Below are 23,052 nucleotides of genomic sequence, written 5' to 3' on the forward strand. Positions count from 1 at the left end.
ATCACGGAGTGCTAAGATAGAATAATATGATCTCATTGGAGGTGTACTTTGTTCCCATGGAAATTGGTCAATTTTGGGAAGTGGCTGAGAACTTTAGTGGGAGAAACAGGAAGGTCAGATCCCAAAGGTGTGCTCACATAATTAAGCTTCCTCACCAGTGTTTTCAAAACTAGCAGCAGGGTGTGCTGTGAATAGATATGGTGGCAGTAGGTGCGGAAAGCCATAATGCAACTTAAAAAATAACGGCCTTCTCGTTTCGGCTCCACTGAGAACATTTTGCTCTCTCTCAAGTAGAAAATACCTGTTTATACATGGGCAGGAGGTTATAGTGTTTAGGTTTTACGTTGGCCTGTGTAGTTTTGCTTGGAAATGGATGGCCACATGACATTTTAACCAAACTGTTGTTTAACACATTTATTTCCTTTGTTTAGTTACCCATTTATTGTACCTTAGATGATGATGGCTCTGTTGGATGCTAATTGTGTTTTCTAGATGCTGTCTCTGCCATGGCAGCAGTGAGAAATAGTGCCAAGAAAGAGGTGGAATCTGCTGAATATTACACTCAGGAGCTGTCAGGCTCTCACACTTCTTCTCCCACCACCTCTACCTGCAACAACAACAACAGCAGCAACAGCAGTGTGGGACCACAGCAGTGCCAATCTTTGGACAGTCACCAAAGCCTTTTAAATGGAGCACAGGCGAGCCCATTTGTCTGTGGCGGTGTCCTGGCTGCCCCCTGCACAGACAATTCATTGCCTTCAGGAGCACTTGTTAATGGATCTGCTTCACACTGTACCTCAGAGGAACCTCAAGTCCCCAACAAGGATGTGTCCCCTTTGCCTGGGACAGACACCAACCCTGAGGTGTTGGAGCCTCCCTGCGAGCTTCAATCAAACACTTGGCAAAAACCAGAAGGGCACGTTATGAAAGCACCATCCACACGGACCCTATCCGAGTCGGACAACAGCGACCGCGAGACTCCCTTGGTGGGGGACAATGCGGATAACGGGGCAATCAGCCGGGTGTGGACAAACAACGGCATTAAAGCGGGATCCTTAAGGGATGTTGATTCTGAGTCATCAGAAAGCTCCTCTGACAACTACGATGGCCTAAACAGAAGCCTCCGAGAGAAGTTTATGTGCTTCCTTTTGAAAGGCAGGATACTTGATGAAGTGGTGAAAGGAAAGATAAAGGTGGAGGGGCTTCAGTCAGCCAGCTCAAGGAGGAGGAAACGAAAAACATGCAGAGTGAAAAGGATACCAATGGAAGAAAAAGTTAACGAGGGCTTCAGCTGTGCCTCCCTTACTAACACGGACTTGGATTTTGATTCGTCTATTAGTGAAGAGCGTTCCTTGAGGCAGGATTCGGAAAGTTTGAAAGCACACATAGATTCGCATCTAGGGAACTCCCAAGACCAGAAAAACTTAATTTCAAGCGATAATGGAGGCGGGTGCAATGAAGCCGACACCTACGTGGGTGGCCAACCTATGCCATTAAAGAGGCAGCTGGAAACGGGCTTGGAGACAGAGCACTCGTTTTTCCAATGCACAAAGTGCAATGTTAATTTCAAGGAGAAAAGGCATTTGCATAGGCATATGATGTATCATTTAGATCGGCATAATCAGGTAGGGCAAGCGAGCGTCCTCCGCCCCTTTATATGCAAAGAGTGTGGGCGTTCGTTCTGCGAGCATTCTTCCCTGCAGAAGCACATGCTGATCCACCAGGTGCGAAGGGAGAAGTTGATGGAGGAGATTAAAGACTTGAATGAACTGAGAATGCAGGGAGGAGAAGCTCAGCTGCAGTGTCCCCAGTGTGCTTTTGGAACCAACTGTCCACAAGCATTCACTAATCACGCCAAGACCCATGAAAAGGACAAAAATGATTACACTTGTGTAGAATACACACAGAATCGCACAGTGTTGAGCAAGTCAGATAAGGAAGCACACCAACAGATGGCTCACCTCAGTGCATGCCAAGGAAGAGTCGTAAAACCCTCGGGTATGCTTCTTTGCAAAATTTGCACATTTAGAACAAAGTATAGGGACGTTTTAAGAAAGCACCTGAAACTCGTACATGACCAGCCACTTTGTGACTATGAATTTCTGTCACACAATATGGCAACGGACCCAGACCCTGTAAGGTCAGAGCGGGACAGGACACCAGGCCAAACCGAAGCAGACGACTCCCCTCCACCTTCACTGAAGCCAAAGTTTCTCAGAGAGAGGCAAAAGAAAAGTGGAGCAGGGCTGTCTGCATGGTCAAACAGCCTTGCGGACCTTTTTCTGAGAGATAATGGCACACAAAAATCTTGTAAAAGTTTGAGCTCCTCACTGATCAAGTGGAGCTTTGGCAGCTTGGCAAACAATCTGTCACCGTCGTCCGTGCAACGTGACAAGCCAAGTAAATTATCTCAGCCTACAGAGAGAATAGATGTGACAACAGGTCTCTCCTATGTTGAAGAGGACAATCAAGAATGTGAAAGTTCTGTCTCCAAACGGAACACAAAATGTCTCTCTGGCTTTGGCATTAATCTTGCGACCAAGTTTGCAATCTCCAGCAAAGCTGTACATCTGAACCATGATGTGAACACTTCCAAAGATCACTCTGCTGGAAGCAGTTTAGTGGCACACAAACAAAAATCTCCATCGAAAAGAAAAATGTCCATTCCATATCACAACACGCCCAAGAAATTTCCAATGATTTTACCAAAACGTGAATCAGGAACTCCGGAAAGGCTTGATATTTATTCTTTGCAGAGTGGTGACTACAGTAGTGATAACTTCGGCACAGTTAATCAGGCAAACGATGCTCATTTTCCCAGCGAGAGCACAGCACAATTCCTGGATGGCAGTGACTCCACTGACCCCTTAACTCAGCAGGGACATCTGCTTAAAGACGATGTCCACGACTCTCCTGATCAGTCAGATCTTGATAGCAACATGGAAGACGATGATGAGATCAGTACGCTCATAGTGAAAGAAGAGAACATAGAGAGTGCAGTGAGCGAGGAGAGTCCGGAGTGTACTGATCCTAATCTCGGCGATTCTTGCACCAGCTACTGCGTGTCCCCCTTGTTTGAACCAGATCGGAAGTACTGTCCATATTGTCCTGCTGTGTTTGAATCAGGGGTGGGCTTGTCCAATCACATCAGAGGACATCTCCATAGATGTGGGTTAAGCTACGAGGCTCGTCACATGTTGTCACCTGAACAGGTGGCGTCTCAGGACCGGCAGCCTCGCATTCGCAGAAGAGCGCCCTCCATGAGCAGCAGGATCAGGAGAGGTGAATTATAACCGAAAAATATTTACACCCATGTGTTTTTTTTTTTTTTTTCCCATTTCTTCTTTTTCTTCTCATTTTTTTTCTTTTTCATAGCTCGTACATTACACATTAAGTAACTTTAATACAATCGGATGACTTTGTAATAGAATACATTTATATGTTGCCCAATGTAGTTAAAAAAAAAAATCCAGGTTCAAGATCCTCTAAGGTTTATTCCAGCTGTGTGAAGTGGTGTATCCGAACATCCTACACATTTGTTTTCAATCTTTAACTGTTCAAAATTTTCATATGTAATGAGTGTTGTGTTCTTTTTGTCACAACAGATAAATCTGAATCTCGGACCGAACACACCTGCCCCCTGTGTCGGGGCTGGTTCGACACCAAAACTGGCCTGTCCAATCACGTACGGGGTCACCTGAAGCGGATTGGCAAGCCAATCTCCGGTGTCAGTAAATCTCCCCTGTGCATCCTAACTGAGCTCCTGCAGGACAAAAATGAGCATGGGAACGTTCTCCGAGCGCTTGAGGACAAACCTCGCTTCTCCAGACCCTTCATTTCTCAGAAGTTTGCAGGAAGCGATGGCCCGTTTCATACACCCACTGACATCCCACTGAAGATCCAGCACTCTGCTTACAGGCTGGTCTCTGAGGAGGATGAGAAGAGGAAGAGGAGGGAGGAGATGAACGAGAACAGCAAAAGCACTTTAGAGCTTCTTAAGACACAGAGAGTGGACCAGGCGTCGGCAGTCACATGCCACTCTAAGACAGCCAGAGCCCGCTTTATCATTTCTCCATCCAAGAAGGTTCCTCCTGAAGCTCTGCCTGACTCCATATGTAGCCAAGGTGAGAAATTCACAGAATTATCTGCTTAAGTGAAAATAGATAGATAATACTACGATGCAGTGTTCCAAAAGCAACTAAGAATTAGCAGTATGGTAAATATATTACACTTCACTTCATGAAGCATTTAGTGTCTTGTTAGGTTTGTGAACAAAGTGCCATCAAAATAGCAAAGTAGTAACGTCACAAAAACTATGATTTTTATAATGTGTGTTATAATGACAATTGGTACACAACAGCTGATCAACCAAGCCATGTTTAATTTATGAATACTGCACATTTAAAGGTGCAGTAGGTAAAGTAGCAGATTTGTCCAAAAAAAAAACCCCCGCAGGATTAGGTCTCTAACGATTAAAAAAAATGAAGCTGAATCAGATTCGCATAACTTTTTTTTTAAATTTATTATTATTATTATTATTATTATTATTATTATTAAAACTCCTAGATCCAACCCCTCATAGCCACCCTTGTACACAAACCTCCACTCTAGAACCTAGAGTTAACATGCTAACTAGACTTAGCATTAGCAAGGACTGTCATAGCAAGGATTTTGCTTTCAATGCACTGACATTTAAATGCTTGAAAGTAATGTTATAACGCTATAAAGATGCAAAATACTGCTTGTAATGATTTATGAGAATATTCAGGAGTGAAGTTACCTGTGTGTGTGTGGGTGTTTTTTTTCCATCTCGTATCTCATTATCTCTAGCCGCTTTATCCTGTTCTACAGGGTCGCAGGCAAGCTGGAGCCTATCCCAGCTGACTATGGGCGAAAGGCGGGGTACACCCTGGACAAGTCGCCAGGTCATCACAGGGCTGACACACATAGACACAGACAACCATTCACACTCACATTCACACCTACGCTCAATTTAGAGTCACCAGTTAACCTAACCTGCATGTCTTTGGACTGTGGGGGAAACCGGAGCACCCGGAGGAAACCCACGCGGACACGGGGAGAACATGCAAACTCCACACAGAAAGGCCCTCGCCGGCCACGGGGCTCGAACCCGGACCTTCTTGCTGTGAGGCGACAGCGCTAACCACTACACCACCGTGCCGCCCATATAAATTATTATTTTTTTTGGGGGGGGTGATAAACTCTTATGAGCTCTGTTATGGTATTAGCATGTTAGTGATGGCAGATAAATTACAGGCCACTGAGCTGATTGAAGTTGCACTCGATATACATGCAAATTTCAGCTCATAAGGATTTAATGAGAATAGTCACGAGTGCCATCATTGCCCATTTTTCTTTGCAGTAAAAAAAAAGAAAAAATCAGATTTATTTTCTCCAAAAAAAAAAAAAATTCAAACAATTCAAAGCTTTATACAGATTACCTTTACATACCATGTCCACAAGACAATGTTGCTAATTCTGCATCCATATATATATATATATATATATATATATATATATATATATATAAAATTAATTTTTTCTTCCCTCACATGAGCGATTTCTTGTAAGTGATGTGTCGTTCCTGAATGATTCATTCGTTTTGCACTAATCTTTTGTGTGACTCGGGAGTAATGAGTTATCTCAGTGACTGATTCGTTAATTTTTCCCTGGGTCATGTGTATGCATCACTCAGGCTCAGATTCATTCACGAACGGGTCTTTCGGGTGTTAGTCTCGCATTTACTCGTCACATGACCGCGGCATATTCTCTGTGTAGGAGTGACCGATTTATACACAAATCATAACGACAGGTCTTCATATGTCTGGCTCAACAGCATGTTTTTTTTATCCCCCACTGGCCGAAAGGCCTGAAGGGGGATCATGTTGTGACGATGTCCGTCTGTCCATCCCAGGAAGAGTGCTCACCTTCTGAAATCAACTCCTCTCACAATTTTTGGAGGAATTTCACCAAACTTGACAAAAGGCATCGTTGTATATTGGTACTACGCGTATTATAATTTGGTTAAATTTGGTCACATTTTACCAGAGTTACAGCCCTTGATTAACAAAATTTGACTTTGACAATTTCATGAGAGTGTGTTTTCCTTCTGAAATCAACTCCTCTCACAACTTTTGGTGGAATTTCACCAAACTTGACAAGAAGCCTTGTTATATGTCGGTAGTACGCAGATTATTTTGTTCAATTCGGTCGCATTTTACCAGAGTTGTGGCCCTTGATTAACAACCTTGTACTTTCGCAATTGTGTGCTTGCCTTCTGACATCAACTCCTCTCACAATTTTTGGACGAATTTCTTGAAGCTTGGCAAAAGGTCTCATTATATGACTGTAATACGCATATTGCGATTTAATTTCGTTTGTGAAAATTTTACCAGAGTTTTAACCCTTGATTAAATAACTTGTACTTTGACAATTTCATGAGGGTGTATGTTCTTCTGAAATCAACTCCTCTCACAATTTGTGGAGGAATTTCACCAAACTTGGCAAAAGGTTTTGTTATATGACCGTTATACGCATATTGAAATTTCGTTTAATTTAATTGCCAAAGTACAAGTTTGTTAACAATCAAATTAAACGAAATGTCAATATACGTTTAACGGTCATATAACAAAACCTTTTGCCAAGTTTGGTGAAATTCCTCCACAAATTGTGAGAGGAGTTGATTTCAGAAGGTGAGCGCCCTTCATGGAACGGACGGACATCGCCACGACATAATCCCCCTTCGGGCCTTTCAGCCAGCAGGAGATAATAAAAATTGTGAGGGAAGTTGATTTCAGAAAGCAAAACACACCTTGATGAAATTGCCAAAGTACAAGTTTGTTAACAATTTCATCAAGGTGTGTTTTTGCTTTCTGAAATCAACTTCCCTCACAATTTTTATTATCCCCTGCTGGCTGAAAGGCCCGAAGGGGGATTATGTCGTGGTGATGTCCGTCCGTTCCAGGAAGGGCGCTCACCTTCTGAAATCAACTCCTCTCACAATTTTTGGAGGAATTTCACCAAACTTGACAGGATTCTTTGTTATATGTTGGATATACGCATATTGCAATATCGTTCAGTTCAGTTGCATTTTACCAGAGTTATGGCCTAGTTGCCAGCAGGGGATATTGTGCTCTCAGAGCACTCTTATTTCATTTTATTTGTATTAGACTTTTCAATATTTAACTATTGTTTGCCATTCAGAAACATACATTGTTTTAGAAAATCCTGGTTATAAATGAATACATCCTAAATTTATATCAGGTTATTTTGTGTTCTACTTGGCCAAATAGTTCTGTTTCGATAAAGGTACAAAAGCTAAAAAGAGAGAGGCTAACACCATGTCCTAATAATTATCGTCAGTGATCCATTGATGGATCATAACTATAGATCTTTCGGGTCTGAGCCTCTTGTTCATTATTCACATGGTTAGTTACATGACCTATGGAGACAAAAGGAGTGCTCACTAACGTTAGTGGATCAACCTGAACATCTCTGTAGCTAGCTAGCTGTGTTTAATGTAGCTATTGAATGGATGTTTAATTTGCCTTTCCATTGGAACGTGTTTAGACACTACAGGTCTTCAGTGACCAGGTAGGCTAAAGTGAATAGCTATCATCCAATGAATAGAATGATCGTTTTATTGATGGGTTCAGCGCTCTCATCCTGGCAATTGAAGTCATCAGTCATTTCAACTGAATAACTCAGTGGAGCACTTGCATGTGACGTCACAGCCGATCCAGATTGTGACAGACGCCATCTTGTCGGTCAAATGCCATATTTCCGCCTTCTACTTCTAGTTCTACTTCTACCTTTTCTTCTGGAAAACCCTACTACAATTCTACTACAATGGCTGTGGCTACAAGCTCTCCCTACCTGTGCACGTTTGTTATGTTTTTTGTGTGTATTTTTGCGTGTTGTTCGTCTGTATCGGACTTCAATATCCACTACAACCGTATGGACTTACTAGACATTGGTTTCCAGCAGAAAATGACGATTTGTAGCGATTTCCATCACATGCACAACATTCCGGACGAGATAGCGAGACCAGCGGGGTCTCCTTGGACTGTTATTGGGTCTGGCAGGCGAAGGAGGCGGCGTCAGGAGTGGAAGCAAAAGCGAGGCTGCAGGCAGAGCCGGCCTGTTGACTAAGCTCAGAAAACAGCCACTCAAATCTCCACTGCCAAGCCTCTACCTCTCCAACGCCAGATCCATGGTAAACAAGACGGACGATTTGGAATTACAGCTGGAATTACCTTATTCTATTCTATAATCGGCTGGTCAGTGCTATACTTGATAATACTTAAGTGACTTACCCATCCAATGAGGATTGTTATTTTCTTGTTTACAAGATGCCACATCTGAGGGGGGCTGACAAATCCTGAATTTCTGTAAAGATAACTGTCCAGAGATTTATAAGCACTTTCACTGAACAGCGAGGGAAAGTTGATGAGGTATTACACGTCTGGGTATTCCACTGGCCGTTCAAAATCCACTGACACGGTCTTGAAAACTACGTCCGGTAAGCCATAAGGGTCACTAATCTGTAGATCGTTTATTTTAGACATGTATCTAGTTATCTGTTCATTAGAAAAATGAGCCGTGTAGTCTGTCGGTTGAAATTGATCCATTCTGTACACGAGTGCAGCAGTATTCAGCGGTGTTTTTTACCGACAAGATGACGGCTGTGTACTTTCCGGTCACGTGACTGCAAGATCTCTATAGGCTATGGTCCAAAAGGTTGCTTAAGAGCTTAACAAAAGTGAACTTGTGTATTATACTTTAGCAAGTGAAGCAAACCGTGTTGCTCTTAGTGTTTGAGTAGCATATAGGCACTACACTAGTTCCAGTGAATGAAATTAAGAAATTTAAAAAAAAAAAAGTATTCATCTTACTGAACTAGATTCAAAGACCCTGAGTCCGTAAAAAGATCCGAACTTCCCATCACGGAGTGAAGGGGCCACGGGAAGTGTCTATAATAAAATGACTGATAACAGGCCTTTTCCCAACCAAACACAAACGAGCATTGATGGAAAGGCGTTTTACCAAACGGGGTTCCTTATCCACAATATTTGTGTATGACTTAAACCATTATTTTTTTATCACGTTCTACAGATTCCACGTTATTTGTTCTAGTAAGACCTAAAAAAAATACACTTGCACCTTTTAAATTTGCGTTAGAATAGGGGTCCTCAAACTAGGGGTCGCTTATTTTACAAATGGAGTCATGAAAGGAACTCCTCTTTTTTTTTTTGTTTCATTCATTTATTTCACAAATTAACAGTATAATAGCAAAGGCAGATATTTGTGTGCTAATATTTATCCAGGCGGGGGATATAGAAACGGGTTCCGTCCGTCTGGTCACACTTTCGTTTCTGGGCCATATCTTTAAAACTACTGAAGATATCTTCATGAAACTTTGTATACATATCAAGCAACATGTGAACTGGTGCCTTTTGCTATTTTGGATTTCTGAAAGAAAAGTATTTTTCAAATTTTTACAGAAAAAATAGATTTTGATTTAGTTTCGAAGAGCAATGTTCGTTTCCGGAGCATATATCCAAAACTATTCATGATACAGATTTGAAACTTGGTATACATGTTAACAAGGTGATGTAGATGTGCTTTTTAGAAAGGGGTTCCGTCCATCCATCTGTCCGTCCAGCTGTCCGACCGGTCACGTTTTCGTTTCCGGGCCATATCTTTAAAACTACTTAAGATATCTTCATGAAACTTTGTATACATATCAGGCAACATATGAACTGGTGCCTTTTGCTATTTTTGGATTTTTGAAAAAAGAATTTTTCAAATTTTTACATAAAAAATTAGACTTTGACTTAGTTTCTAAGAGCAAGAAATTTGAGGAATTTAAATTTTTCATGTTTCCATGGTAACAATTTCAGACTTAGTCTCTCAGGTTAGTCTTAGGGGTAGGTTTAGTTTCTGGATCAGAACTTGAAAACTGAGTGTTATGGTCTTGAAAGTTGGTATATGTGTTGATTAAGTAATGTATATGTGCCTTTTGATACTAAGAAATGTGAGAAATTTTAAGTTTTAGCTCACCTGGACCAAACGTCCGGTGGGTTTATGCCATGGGCTGCTGAGGTCAGGGTAAAGAGGTAGGGTTGGTTTCCTGCAGCAGAACTTGAAAAATGTGACAAATAATATCTTGAAACCTTGTATATAGTTGGGATATAGGGTGGGGGATATAGATGGCTCTGTCTTCTTGTTTGATTTATTTTTCTTTTGAGTTACTTGGAGTCCGATTCAGACAAGCCCCATTAAAATGAATAGGGTGCATGTTTATTTTTGTCTCTTTCAGTATCCTGACACACTGCACAAATGTACGGAGATCAGCAATAAAAATGGTGTGACCCCCCCCCCCCCCCCCCCCTTGTGCAGCAATAATTGCAATTAAACTTTTGTTGATCAGTGCTGCCCATCAGCTTGGAGGAATTTTAACCCATTCCTCTACAGAACAGCTTCAACTCTGGGATATTGGTGGGTTTCCTTACATGGACTGCTCGCACAACATTTCTATTGGATTAAGATCAGGACTTTGACTTGGCCATTCCAAAACATTTATTTTATTCTTCTTTAACCATTCTTTAGTAAAACGACTTGTGTCCTTAGGGTTTCTTTTGAGATTCAGTTCATGGATGGGTGTCCTGACATTGTCCTGGTAGAATTCACTGGACTAATCCAGAATTCATTGTTCCATCAATGATGGCATACCGTCCTGGCCCAGATGCAGCAAAACTGGCTCTCGTCGTCATCATCATCATCCTACCCTCACCATGTTTCACAGATGAGATAAGGTTCTTCTGCTGGAATGCAGTGTTTTCGTTTCTCCAAATACCGTATAATTTTGACCTCATCCATCCACAGAACATTTTTTTCAGTAGCCTTCTGGCTCGTCCACATGATCTTCAGCAAACTGTGATCAGGCAGCAATATTCTTTTTGGAGAGGATTGGCTTTCACTCTGCCGTGCACACCATTGTTGTTCAGTGTTCTCCTGATGGTGGACTCATTAACATTAGCCAATGTGAGAGGCACTTAGGCCCTGTCCACACGGCAATGGATTCAGGTGAATCTGATAAAATTGTTTATCATTTCGGCCTGGCATCCACACGGCACCGGCGTTTTGGGTGCCCCAAAATGAAATCTTTTGAGAACGGGTTCCAGAGTGAAAAAATCTGGCAACGGAGCCGTTGCAAAGTCGTCTGGATGAGTAGAACGGGTTTGTTTACGATGACGTCACAACCGCATGACTGTCAGTGCTTCACGCCGGGTAGAAGTGTAACGAACTCGATGCGAGTTGTCAACAAATTCTATAAGTTGGTTCATGAAACGCACTTACAAAATATTTTCACTGTGAATATTTATTGTGTAATGGTGCAAAGTGAGAGTGAGAGAATAGCCCTTAGGGCAGAGTCAATCCCGCCAGCAAAAATAGGGAAAAAAAAGGAGCGATCTCACCTCTTCAGATGTTGGTTTAAGTCCGACAATACATTCCTCAAAAAGGGTGTAGAAGAACAAAGTAATCCATCAACGTGTAGCATTCAATTTATTCTGGACCATTAAAGAATTCTGGAGGATATCAGAATGTTGGCGTACCGGCTTCCATCTACCCCCGTTCATTCCTCTTTCCGCGTCTCCATTCAAAAAACGAGCACGTGATTTAAAGGGACTATATCCATAGGATGGGGAGTGAGAAAGTGTGTGCGTGTGACAGTGACAGGGATAGTCACTGTGCGCATGCGCAGTTATGCGCATGCGTCTACTTCTATTGTTCTGGTGTCTCCGATGGGACCGTCTTACAGCGCACGTAGAGGTGTGGCATGTGTATTGCATCGTTTTCAGCAAGCGTTGCATTGCCATATGAACCTGATATTTTACTGATCTGTTGCCCATGTGGACGCGATGTTTTTAAAAAAAAAATCTCGTTGTCGTGTGGATGTAGCCTTAGTTGCTTAGAAGTTACCCCTGGTTCCTTTGTGACTTGGACTATTAAACGCCTTGCTCTTGAAGTGATCTTTGTTGGTGAATCACTCCTGGGAAGGTGAAGAGTGATTCTTAAATTTCCTCCATCTGACTGTGGATTGTTGGAGTCCAAACACCTTTTGTTTTGCCACCTTTTCATGCCCGATAAGCATCAACTCTGTTCTGAGCTCCTCAGAAATCTCCTTTGTTCGGGCGATGATACACTTCCACAAATGTGTTGTGAAGATCAGACTTTAAAAATGAATACTGGAGAAACTGGAATGTTTGAAAAAACTCAAGTATCACAAAAAAAAAAGTTTATACACTTGCATGGGGTTTTTCAGGTGATTTGATAAAGCATTTGTTTACAAAATTGTAATAGAAACACATTTTCGCACAGGACATGAACAAAACCAACAAAAATCACAGGACTCGTGATATGTTTTAGATCACATTTATGCAGATATCGAGAACATTTCTAAAGGGTTCACAAACTTTCAAGCACCACTGTAAACGAGACTCTCTTGCTTTTTTCCTATAACCCTTCCCACTAGACTGGTCAGTAAGTGCAAGGAATATTCTGTGGCTTTTAGTCACTTGTGTTATACATATTTAGTATGTTAGTAACGTACAAACATAATAAAATGTTCAAATATTACAGTAGCCCTTTTATTTTTAATCTGGAATAAAAAAATGTAGATTGGTAAAGGCTTGAAGTCGCAGAACATTCCGAATGTCCATTTGGGTTTGTTTTCCCAAAAAGTTTGGGAACCCCTGCGTTTGAGCCATGAGGCTAATGTTTAACTTAATACAATACTGACTGTTTAAAGCATCACATCTTTGTCTCAAGAGTTGAATTTAGCAGAGTAAAGACTTTTATACATTAACATTATAATGAAATTGGCAAAAGGTAGGTGTGTGTGTGCATGTTTTTTAAGAAATTAAATGTACAAATTAAGAGATTTTCCAAATCACTACTAATGTGTCAAAGCGCATATGCATGCAAGAAACTCGGTGCCAGGTAAATCGGCCCCTTCAAGGTCCTATGCCAAGGTAACGAGGTCTCCTTACAGACTGGAACTCCCACAACACTGCTGCCTATCACCCACATTCCACGTATCATGTCTTGAGCATGCCATTCCTGGACCTCTCGCCTCTTCATACACCATCCATGGAATGCCCATTACCTCTAGAACTGGAAGGACAGCTGGTGTACCAGACACACACAATTCTCAATTCCCATTGCAGGCAGGGCAAACTGGAATATCTGTTGGACTGGGAGGGGAGGGATGCGGTCCGGAGGAGTGCAGCTGGGTACCCACAATAACATTTTAGACCCGCTTCTAACTCAAGAATTCCATGCCAGGCACCCAGAAAACATGGACGTCCTAGAAAGGAAAGCGCTCCCAGCATGAGCGCCTCTTGGGGGGGATTCTGTCACCAATAGTCCGAAAATCCGAAATCGCTCCCTACTCACTATGTAGTGGACTATATAGTGAGGTCGCCATTTTGCAGTGCTGTCCGAGTGTACAGTGAGCATTATTACATCCTGTATAGTGCACTCAAAGCATCCCAAAATGCATCATGAAACGTAGTGTACCAGCGATGGTCACTAACCAAGCAATTTATCCCATCATGCATTGCGGTCGCACTGAAAGAAATCAAATCAAAAGCCTCAAATTTGATTTAATAAAAGGCAGCGACAAAGAAGAAAGTATTCAGCCTTGATTTTAAAAGAACTGAAAGATGCAGCAGACACAAAATACTTTTGTATTGATTAATGTGGGAAATACGCCCAGTATAATATGGATTTATCACAAAAATACACGCATGTATTTATTATTTTGAAAACCCACCAGCCGACTGATCTGGCACGTTTTAATTGTGCGACAGTAATGACGTAAATAACAGCATGACGGGCTAGTGTTCGAAACCTTTTTTTCATTTTAGCAATGCGCTCACTATATAGTCCTCTAAATAGTAATTCCCTATATAGGGAGTAGGGAGTAATGAACGAGTGAGTGGTTTCGGACACAGGGACAGTATGGTTTTTAAAAAAGACACCTATATTCTAATTTGAGGGCAGTGTGTTCTGATAAAGGCTTACACTTAAATTAAATAGTCAATTTTGTGAGTTTTTTTTTTTTAAGTGTGCACATTTCAGTTGGTACAGGTCTTTATAGGTGGGGCCGTGTCTCATGCTGAGGTTTAGTGACCTTGTGCTGGGAATTGTACAACCCCAAATCAGAAAGTGGAGATGGTATGGAAAATGCAAATAAATAAAATAAAAGCAGTGATTTCTAAATTTCCTTTGACTTGTATTTTATTACAGACAGTATGAACCCAAGATATTTCATGTTTTGTCTGGTCAACTTCATTTCATTTGTTAATATACATCCATTCCAACATTTCAGGCCTGCAACACATTCCCAAAAAAATATTCCTTTGACATACTGTTTGCAAATCGACCAACCGACTGCTTGCCCACCCCTGTCTCTCGTCTCACGATTTAGATTTGGCTGCCAGTTTGCGATGCAACTGCGTCTGTAAGTGCCTGCGCCCCTGACAGCTATAATGGGGACCTGGTTTTAAATACCACGGCCTCATTGCATCTTTATATAGAAGATATTCAGTTTAAATATTTAATACAGTGCTGCTCTTCACATCTCAAGCACACTCCTTGAACCGCATGGACAAATTCACTCTTGACCAATAATGACGCATTGACTGTATGACTGTGATTTGAGACACTGGTTCCATGTTCATTATCTCAGATAAAATATAAAGCTGTGAATAATTCGAGCAATACAAGACTAATGTAAGTAGTGGTAATCCTCTCTGAAATACAGTACATCACTATATTAATTCATATTAATAGTGTTAATATTTACCTTTGTGGGTTGTGTAGGGTTTTTTTTTTTTGTGTGTGTGTGTGTGTGTGTGTGAGATAAAGCTCTCTAGTAGGCTGCCTCTTTGTGGATTTAGTGGGATTACATTAGGTGGAGTGTAAGAGGACAGGTGAGACTGACTGAGGCACGTGGTGCAGATAAAACATGATCCTGAGAGCAGGTGGGTTTTACTGTTCTGCAGGCGTAAGCATGTGGTCAGGTATGAACAATGCAGGATAAGAGATGTGTCCAATGTCGTCTGTTATACACACAGGACACTTTTTCGATGGAATAAAAACTTTTATTTTTTTCGCGGTCCAAATCCTGCGCTCTGATTGGCTGGCGAGCAGGTCCGTATCCTACGGTACAGACCCCAGTTACGGACCTCTGGTGACTCACTCGTTCACAACAACAACAAACACAGTAGCATTTTTTGTCAACATTTATTTTCGCATTTCTCAGGAGAATAACATTAATTTTACATCGTGGATAGCGATAACGACAGTGTTCACAGCGAAAGCGAGTTTTACTACCCTGAGGAAGAAGAAATAAAAGAAAACATTTCGGGAGAAAGCTAAAAACCTAACTTGCTAACGCCGAGCAAAAACATGGCTGAATCCTGAATGACTCCTATTTGTATAAATAGGGGACTACATAGGCGGCAAAATGTAGTTTTTTTTTTTCCTGCCATGGAAGTGCACTTGTATACCGAGGAGAAAGTCATTTGCATTACAGCCGTGAATGAGGATTCAAAATAGCATTAATTTTACATCATGGATAGCGATAACGACAGTGTTCACAGTGAAAGCGAGTTTTACTACCCTGAGGAAGAAGAAATAAAAGAAAACATTTCAGGAGAAAGCTAAAAACCTCTAACTTGCTAACGCCGAGCAAAAACATGGCTGAATCCTGAATGACTCAGTTTTGTATAAATAGGGGACTACATAGGCGGCAAAATGTAGTTTTTTTTTTTTTCTTTTTCCTGCCATGGAAGTGCACTTGTAAGGAAGCCATGTGCATTACAACCGTGAATGAGGATTCAAAATGGTGGCTTGCCTCGGTTTTCCCTTTCGGGCGCTCTCGTTTTCTGTTAGAATTTGGTAAAGAAAAAAATTAATATTATTTACCAGCTTAAGGTCGGTCCGTATGGTGAAATACCGTGACCTCGGCCTTGAATACTGACCTCGGCCCAGAGGGCCTCGCTCAGTACTTTCAAGACCTCGGTCACAGTATTTCACGATATGGACCTCCCAGCTGGTAAATAACATACCTGTATATGTATTTTATTCCCTTCTAGTGGGTTTCATTCATTTGGTTTAATAGCATGCAATATTGTTAGCATACAGTGGTGCTTGAAAGTTTGTGAACCTTTTAGAATTTTCTATATTTCTGCATAAATATGACCTAAAACATCAGATTTCCACACAAGTCCTAAAAGTAGATAAAGAGAACCCAGTTAAACAAATGAGACAAAAATATTATACTCGGTCATTTATTTATTGAGGAAAATGATCCAATATTACATATCTGTGAGTGGCAAAAGTATGTGAACCTCTAGGATTAGCAGTTAATTTGAAGGTGAAATTCGAGTCAGGTGTTTTCAATCAATGGGATGACAATCAGGTGTGAGTGGGCACCCTGTTTTATTTAAAGAACAGGGATCTATCAAAGTCTGATCTTCACAACACACGTTTGTGGAAGTGTATCATGATATGAACAAAGGAGATTTCTGAGGACCTCAGAAAAAGCGTTGTTGCTCATCAGGCTGGAAAAGGTTACAAAACCATCTCTAAAGAGTTTGGACTCCACCAATCCACAGTCAGACAGATTGTGTACAAATGGAGGAAATTCAAGACCATTGTTACCCTCCCCAGGAGTGGTCGACCAACAAAGATCACTCCAAGAGTAAGGCGTGTAATAGTTGGCGAGGTCACAAAGGACCCCAGGGTAACTTCTAAGCAACTGAAGGCCTCTCTCACATTGGCTAATGTTCATGAGTCCACCATCAGGAGAACACTGAACAACAGTGGTGTGCATGGCAGGGTTGCAAGGAGAAAGCCACTGCTCTCCAAAAAGAACATTGCTGCTCGTCTGCAGTTTGCTAAAGATCACATGGACAAGCCAGAAGGCTATTGGAAAAATGCTTTATGGACGGATGAGACCAAAATAGAACTTTTTGGTTTAAATGAGAAGCGTTATGTTTGGAGAAAGGAAAACACTGCATTCCAGCATAAGAACCTTATCCCATCTGTGAAACATGGTGGTGGTAGTATCATGGTTTGGGCCTGTTTTGCTGCATCTGGGCCAGGACGGCTTGCCATCATTGATGGAACAATGAATTCTGAATTATACCAGCGAATTCTAAAGGAAAATGTCAGGACATCGGTCCATGAACTGAATCTCAAGAGAAGGTGGGTCATGCAGCAAGACAACGACCCTAAGCACACAAGTCGTTCTACCAAAGAATGGTTAAAGAAGAATAAAGTTAATGTTTTGGAATGGCCAAGTCAAAGTCCTGACCTTAATCCAATCGAAATGTTGTGGAAGGACCTGAAGCGAGCAGTTCATGTGAGGAAACCCACCAACATCCCAGAGTTGAAGCTGTTCTGTACGGAGGAATGGGCTAAAATTCCTCCAAGCCGGTGTGCAGGACTGATCAACAGTTACCGGAAACGTTTATTTGCAGTTATTGCTGCACAAGGGGGTCACACCAGATACTGAAAGCAAAGGTTCACATACGGTACTTTTGCCACTCAGATATGTAATATTGGATAATTTCTTCAATAAATATTTAGTATAATATTTTTGTTTAATTTGTTTAACTGGGTTCTCTTTATCTACTTTTAGGACTTCTGTGAAAATCTGATGATGCTTTAGGTCATATTTATGTAGAAATATAGAAAATTCTAATGGATTTACAAGCTTTCATGCACCACTCTACTACTACTACTACTGCTACTACTACTACTACTACTACTACTACTTCTTCCTTCTCCTTGTCCAGCACTATTGCCATGTCAGGGTCTATATGGACCCTCCTGATCCACATGTCCTACTAATTGGAGCACGGTTTTGCGCTGGATGCTTTCCACGTTAGCGAGTGACTGTGACAATTTGTAAACAAACATGGCCACCAAGTTTACTTCGTTAAATACGGAAGATTTTGAGAGAATTTTGAAAGAGAAACAAATTAATGTGTATGAATAATAATAATGGCTTTTTTTCGTGGTATATCAGATGTATCCATTCCGCTAACTCGTCTCCGACTCATTCACTATCATGCTAGCTGAATGGAATAGCTCTGATATACCACGAAAAAAAAAGTCAGCCAATATTATTTTAGTACAGCTCTACTTGTAAAAGTTTAGTCCATTTTCTACTGGCACCTGTTTCATTCACTGGTTTAGGGATGTGATAATAACTACTTGTACTGACATTGATATGAATCACCATTGTGTGTAAATTTGTTAATCCAGTTACACTTTCACCTCCTAAACTCTGTGCCAGTTAAAATCTCAAAATTTTGAGCTTTAATCGTGTGTGCGCGCGCGCTGTTGCAGTAGCCTGGCAAGCCAGACTAAATGTGAATATTTAGTCTGGCCTCGATCCGTAGACATTTCCGAAGGGGGTGGGAGGAACAAACCACTGTCTTTCAAACTGTCTCTGTGCGTATAGGCCAACGCTCTGACCAATCAGCGCAACAGTGACTGTGACGTAGTCAGAGCGACAGAAAGCAGTGGGGGAGGCCTTGAAATAAATAATTTTTCAAAATGCGTATTAATTAATAAACAGGTTCTAGATATTAAGAAGTTTGGAGATAATGACCACAAGTTTGGAGTCTGTACCACATACACTCATTTTTTTTCCAAGTGTTTTTCAAGGGTTTGCTTAAACTGTTTTTGAGAGTTTTTATTTAGTGGTGTTTGGTGAAATAATTTCCCTTAAATTTAAAATAACGGGAAAATAAGAAACAATCAAAAAGTAATGTTTCAAAGCTGTTTATTAATTCTTCGTACTGCACAAACTAGCCCATCCTTTTGGCTACGAGCGGAGCCAGCTGGTAGATCAGACTTTTGCCATAGCCGATCGGCAAAACAGCAAAAATGTCCTTCTTGAAAAGGAATGAGCGGAGAGCCTCTTCCTGCTCATGTTTCAACGAAAACTCCAAGTCTAATTCTTCTAAAACTGATTCCAAAGCGGAGTCAAACGCGCGCTGTTCACTAGCCCGTAGCCATCTTTCCTGCGTCGTGCAGCTTTGTCGTCACTCCTGCAAAAGCCCGCCCAAAGAATCCAAACAAAAACCTTGTGTTGTGATTGGCGGGCACGATTTGATGCCCGGGGTGTTTTTGTTTATATGGTGCGAGGCTAGACCCACTCGCTAGGCAAAAATAGTTTTGGCCGCTAACGGGTGGGTCTAGTTTACTAGGCTACTGTTACAGCACAATCTGAAATATTAAGCTGTAAAGCTTTTGCTGTACACTTAATATTTCACTGTGTCACTATAAAACATGGTGCTGTGATCAGAAATTGATATTAACATGCTGGAGTAGAAATTATTTGCACTTTTGTCTCTAACTGTCCACCTGGGTTGCTCATTACCATCACACATGGTGTTTCCTGTTAAAGGATTCTGAAATCTATTGCTGATATTGTTTTTATAACCATTTTTATCTCTAGTCTTTCTTTGTAATGTTAACTGAATTGAAGTGTACATAAATCACTCTTCATCTCAGCCAGTTTTAATGAGCACACAGCTTCATTGTAACACAAGGCCTTCTCCGTGTCTCAGACAGCCGTGTGTATGATCTGTCTTGTCTCTACTGATGTAGAATCAAAGGCAGCGGCTGTGATGTGATGGACAGGTAATGGCTAAATAGTACGATATGCGCTGAAAAATCTGGGTCACATATGAGAACAGAACACTTTTTTTTTTTTTTCCCGTAATGTAGAGTGTGTTATTTTTTTTTAGGGCCTCTGCAAGTGGATGATAATTCTGTTGGCACTAATCTGAGACATTTCCAAAGGAGGTGATGGTAAATGTCGTACAGTAGTATAAAACCTTGTTTTATTACAATATTGTACTTTTCCACACCTAAATCTTCCATGTTTTAACCACCCAATCCACTGTTCAATATGTCTAGCAGATTCAAATGTCATAAAGTAGCCTACCCATGCTCTCTTTGTACCCTTCAAGTCTTGAGATCTCTCTTAAAGTTGTGGAAGGAATAAAAAAAAAAAAACTAGCTACCCATCAAATTATTATAACACTTTAAAGGAGAACTGAAGGCAAATTTATCAAAATTCTATTTATCTCATTTTATTAAATATCAGAATGCATTTTTGATAGCTATTTTGTCACTGCTATAGCAAGTTCTGAGTGTTTTGGAATATATCAGTCCATATGTCAAAGCAATGGCCGTAAACGACATTCATTGAGACCTGTGTGAGACGTCGTAGGACGGAAGTAAAACGTGCAGCGGAAATCAAAGTGACCAACATCTGCCAACGTTGACAAAAGACGCACGTGCCGTCTTTCTTTCGATTGCTGACGTAATCAAGCCGGAAGTTTTGTTTGTTTTGATAGCAATCAGGAAAGTTTGAAAAAAGTAGGCAGTAAACGTCATTTAAACTCGTTTTTGTGCAATGTTTCGTTTGGAAAACAGTTTTCAAAATGGCGGCACTGACACCTAGCTGACACTTGACGTTTCAAAGTCTCGCACAAGTCTCGTGAAGATCGCGCAGATAAGCAACGCCTGCCATGGACCAAACGAGCTACATTCATCATGGCTAAAAACCGAATAGGCTGATAAGTATAATATTTAATTGCAATTAGTTGCCAATATGAGTCACGATATAAGGTTACTAAAACTGAAAACGTAATTGAATAACTTGTTAATTAAGAAATAAAGCAAGTTTAAAAATGACTTCAGTTCTCCTTGAAAAGATGGACGATATCTGACATGGCTTTGAAATTCAAATGGTAAAACTGTGGTCTTTTGATGTAGTGTTGGAAATGCCTCAGCCGTGTTTACACACCTGTTTCATGTCTGTCCAAATGAGCATATCAGGAGCATTAGCAGAGGAAATGAGTTTAAAATTGGATTCCTCTTGTGCTCATGGACAGTGGGGATTTGATTGTTGGTGTATGATATGATTCAGTATTGTGCACCAGGAGGGTAAATCTTTAAGTGAGTCTGGGACTGCATCTGAATACTCAGGATGTGGTTAAGTGCCTACTACCCAACCATAACTGTAGTATGCGAGTGAGTGAGTCACCTCACAGCAAGAGGGTTCTGGGTTCGAGCCCAGCAGCCAAGGAGGGCCTTTCTCTGTGGAGTTTGCATCTTCTCCTTGTGTCTGCAGGAGTTTCCTCCACAGTCCAAAGACATGCGGTTAGGTTAACATGGGGCGGCCTTGGGCTGAAGTGCCCTTGAGCAAGGCACTGAACCCCCAACTGCTCCCTGGGTGCTGTAACATAGCTGCCCACTGCTCTGGGTATGTGTGTGTGCTCATTGCTCACGTGTGTGTTCACTGCTTAAATGCAGAGGAGGAATTTCACTGTGCTTAAGTGTACACTACCGTTCAAAAGTTTGGGGTCACCCAGATAATTTAGTGTTTTCCATGAAAAGTCACACTTTTATTTCCCACCATAAGTTGTAAAATGAATAGAACATATAGTCAAGACATTTTTCTGGCCATTTTGAGCATTTAATCGACCCCACAAATGTGATGCTCCAGAAACTCAATCTGCTCAAAGGAAGGTCAGTTTTATAGCTTCTCTAAAGAGCTCAACTGTTTTCAGCTGTGCTAACATGATTGTACAAGGGTTTTCTAATCATCCATTAGCCTTCTGAGGCAATGAGCAAACACATTGTACCATTAGAACACTGGAGTGAGAGTTGCTGGAAATGGGCCTCTATACACCTATGGAGATATTGCACCAAAAACCAGACATTTGCAGCTAGAATAGTCATTTACCACATTAGCAATGTATAGAGCAGGGGTCACCAAACTTTTTTTCTCTGGGGGCCACATTGTCGTTCCTGACTGTAATGGGGGGGGCCAGGGTCGGGTCAGCTATATAACATAGAATTGTATGACCCAGACATATATGACCACCAGCAGGCCTCATTGTGTAGTAGAGATTACTCGCCTGGCACAGCCATCCCCCACTACTCCATCCCCACTACTCCATCCCCACTACTATATCAACACTTGATTCCTGGCACATATTTGTTTATCTTTACTAGTGGTTTGCAAAAGTAGTAATCGAGTCTTCACACTTTGTTTTAATTTGAAATACCACAGATATTCCATTTATTTATTTTCTAATAAAAATAACATCAAAGCTGTCAAGGTAAGAAACATCTGCCTATTTGAGGTGATTGACACTGGCAAAGGTGAGTGGAAAATTATAAATTGTAGGTAGGCCTGTTGATATTATTAATAATATTAATAATTGTGTGCAGCACTTAATCAAGGTCAAATAAATAGGCCTATAAAATAAATACATTTAAAACAGTGAAATTATAATAATATGAGCAATAGATCATAGCAGTTGTGCTGTGTCCTGCACGTCATTGCTCTCATCCATGGCCAAAGCAAAAAACTCGAATTCTGACACTCTCTCATTCAGCTGGTCATACACATCGTCCCCCAACTCTTCGGTTCGCCTGGTCATAGTAGGTGCGGAGAGACTCACCGCGTTGAGCGCATCCTTCTTGTCGGGACACACCTCCTCGGCCACAGCAAGCATGCATGCTTTAACAAAGTCCCCATCAGTAAACGGCTTTCCACGGGTAGCTAATAGGTGAGCTACCTTATAGCTAGCTCGGACGGCAGCCTGGTTGATCTGGGTTTGGTGAAGGAATACATTCTGTTGTGCAGCCAGTCCGCATTTCATCCTCCGAATCCTGTCTTCTCTTGTTTGCCCTCGCAAACTAGCTTACTCTTTGTGGCGGGTTTCGTAGTGACGACACACTTTCTTTACATACAAGACAAACTGCACGGTCCTTACACTGAACGAAAAAATAATCGGTGGTCCACTGTTCTTTAAAAACTCTGCACTCTCTGTCAGCTTTTCGCTTACTGCTAACCATTTTGCTGTCTTGAACACTGACAGTTCTCTGTGCGTGCGCTGCCTGTCACTGCTTGATCGC

General features: G+C 41.3%; 1 protein-coding gene across 1 annotated transcript in view; it reads left to right on the plus strand.

Annotated features, from left to right (window-relative positions):
• Positions 1 to 23,052, plus strand: part of znf644b (zinc finger protein 644b) — a 138,485-nt gene that overhangs the window by 102,824 nt on the left and 12,609 nt on the right. Inside the window, exons 4-5 of the mRNA XM_060918460.1 lie at positions 493 to 3,282; positions 3,606 to 4,124. Of these exons, the coding sequence (XP_060774443.1) occupies positions 493 to 3,282; positions 3,606 to 4,124 (3,309 nt within the window). The remainder of the gene's footprint in view (positions 1 to 492; positions 3,283 to 3,605; positions 4,125 to 23,052) is intronic.

The sequence above is a fragment of the Neoarius graeffei genome, chromosome 4 (assembly GCF_027579695.1).
Source record: "Neoarius graeffei isolate fNeoGra1 chromosome 4, fNeoGra1.pri, whole genome shotgun sequence".
Classification (NCBI taxonomy): Eukaryota; Metazoa; Chordata; class Actinopteri; order Siluriformes; family Ariidae; genus Neoarius; species Neoarius graeffei.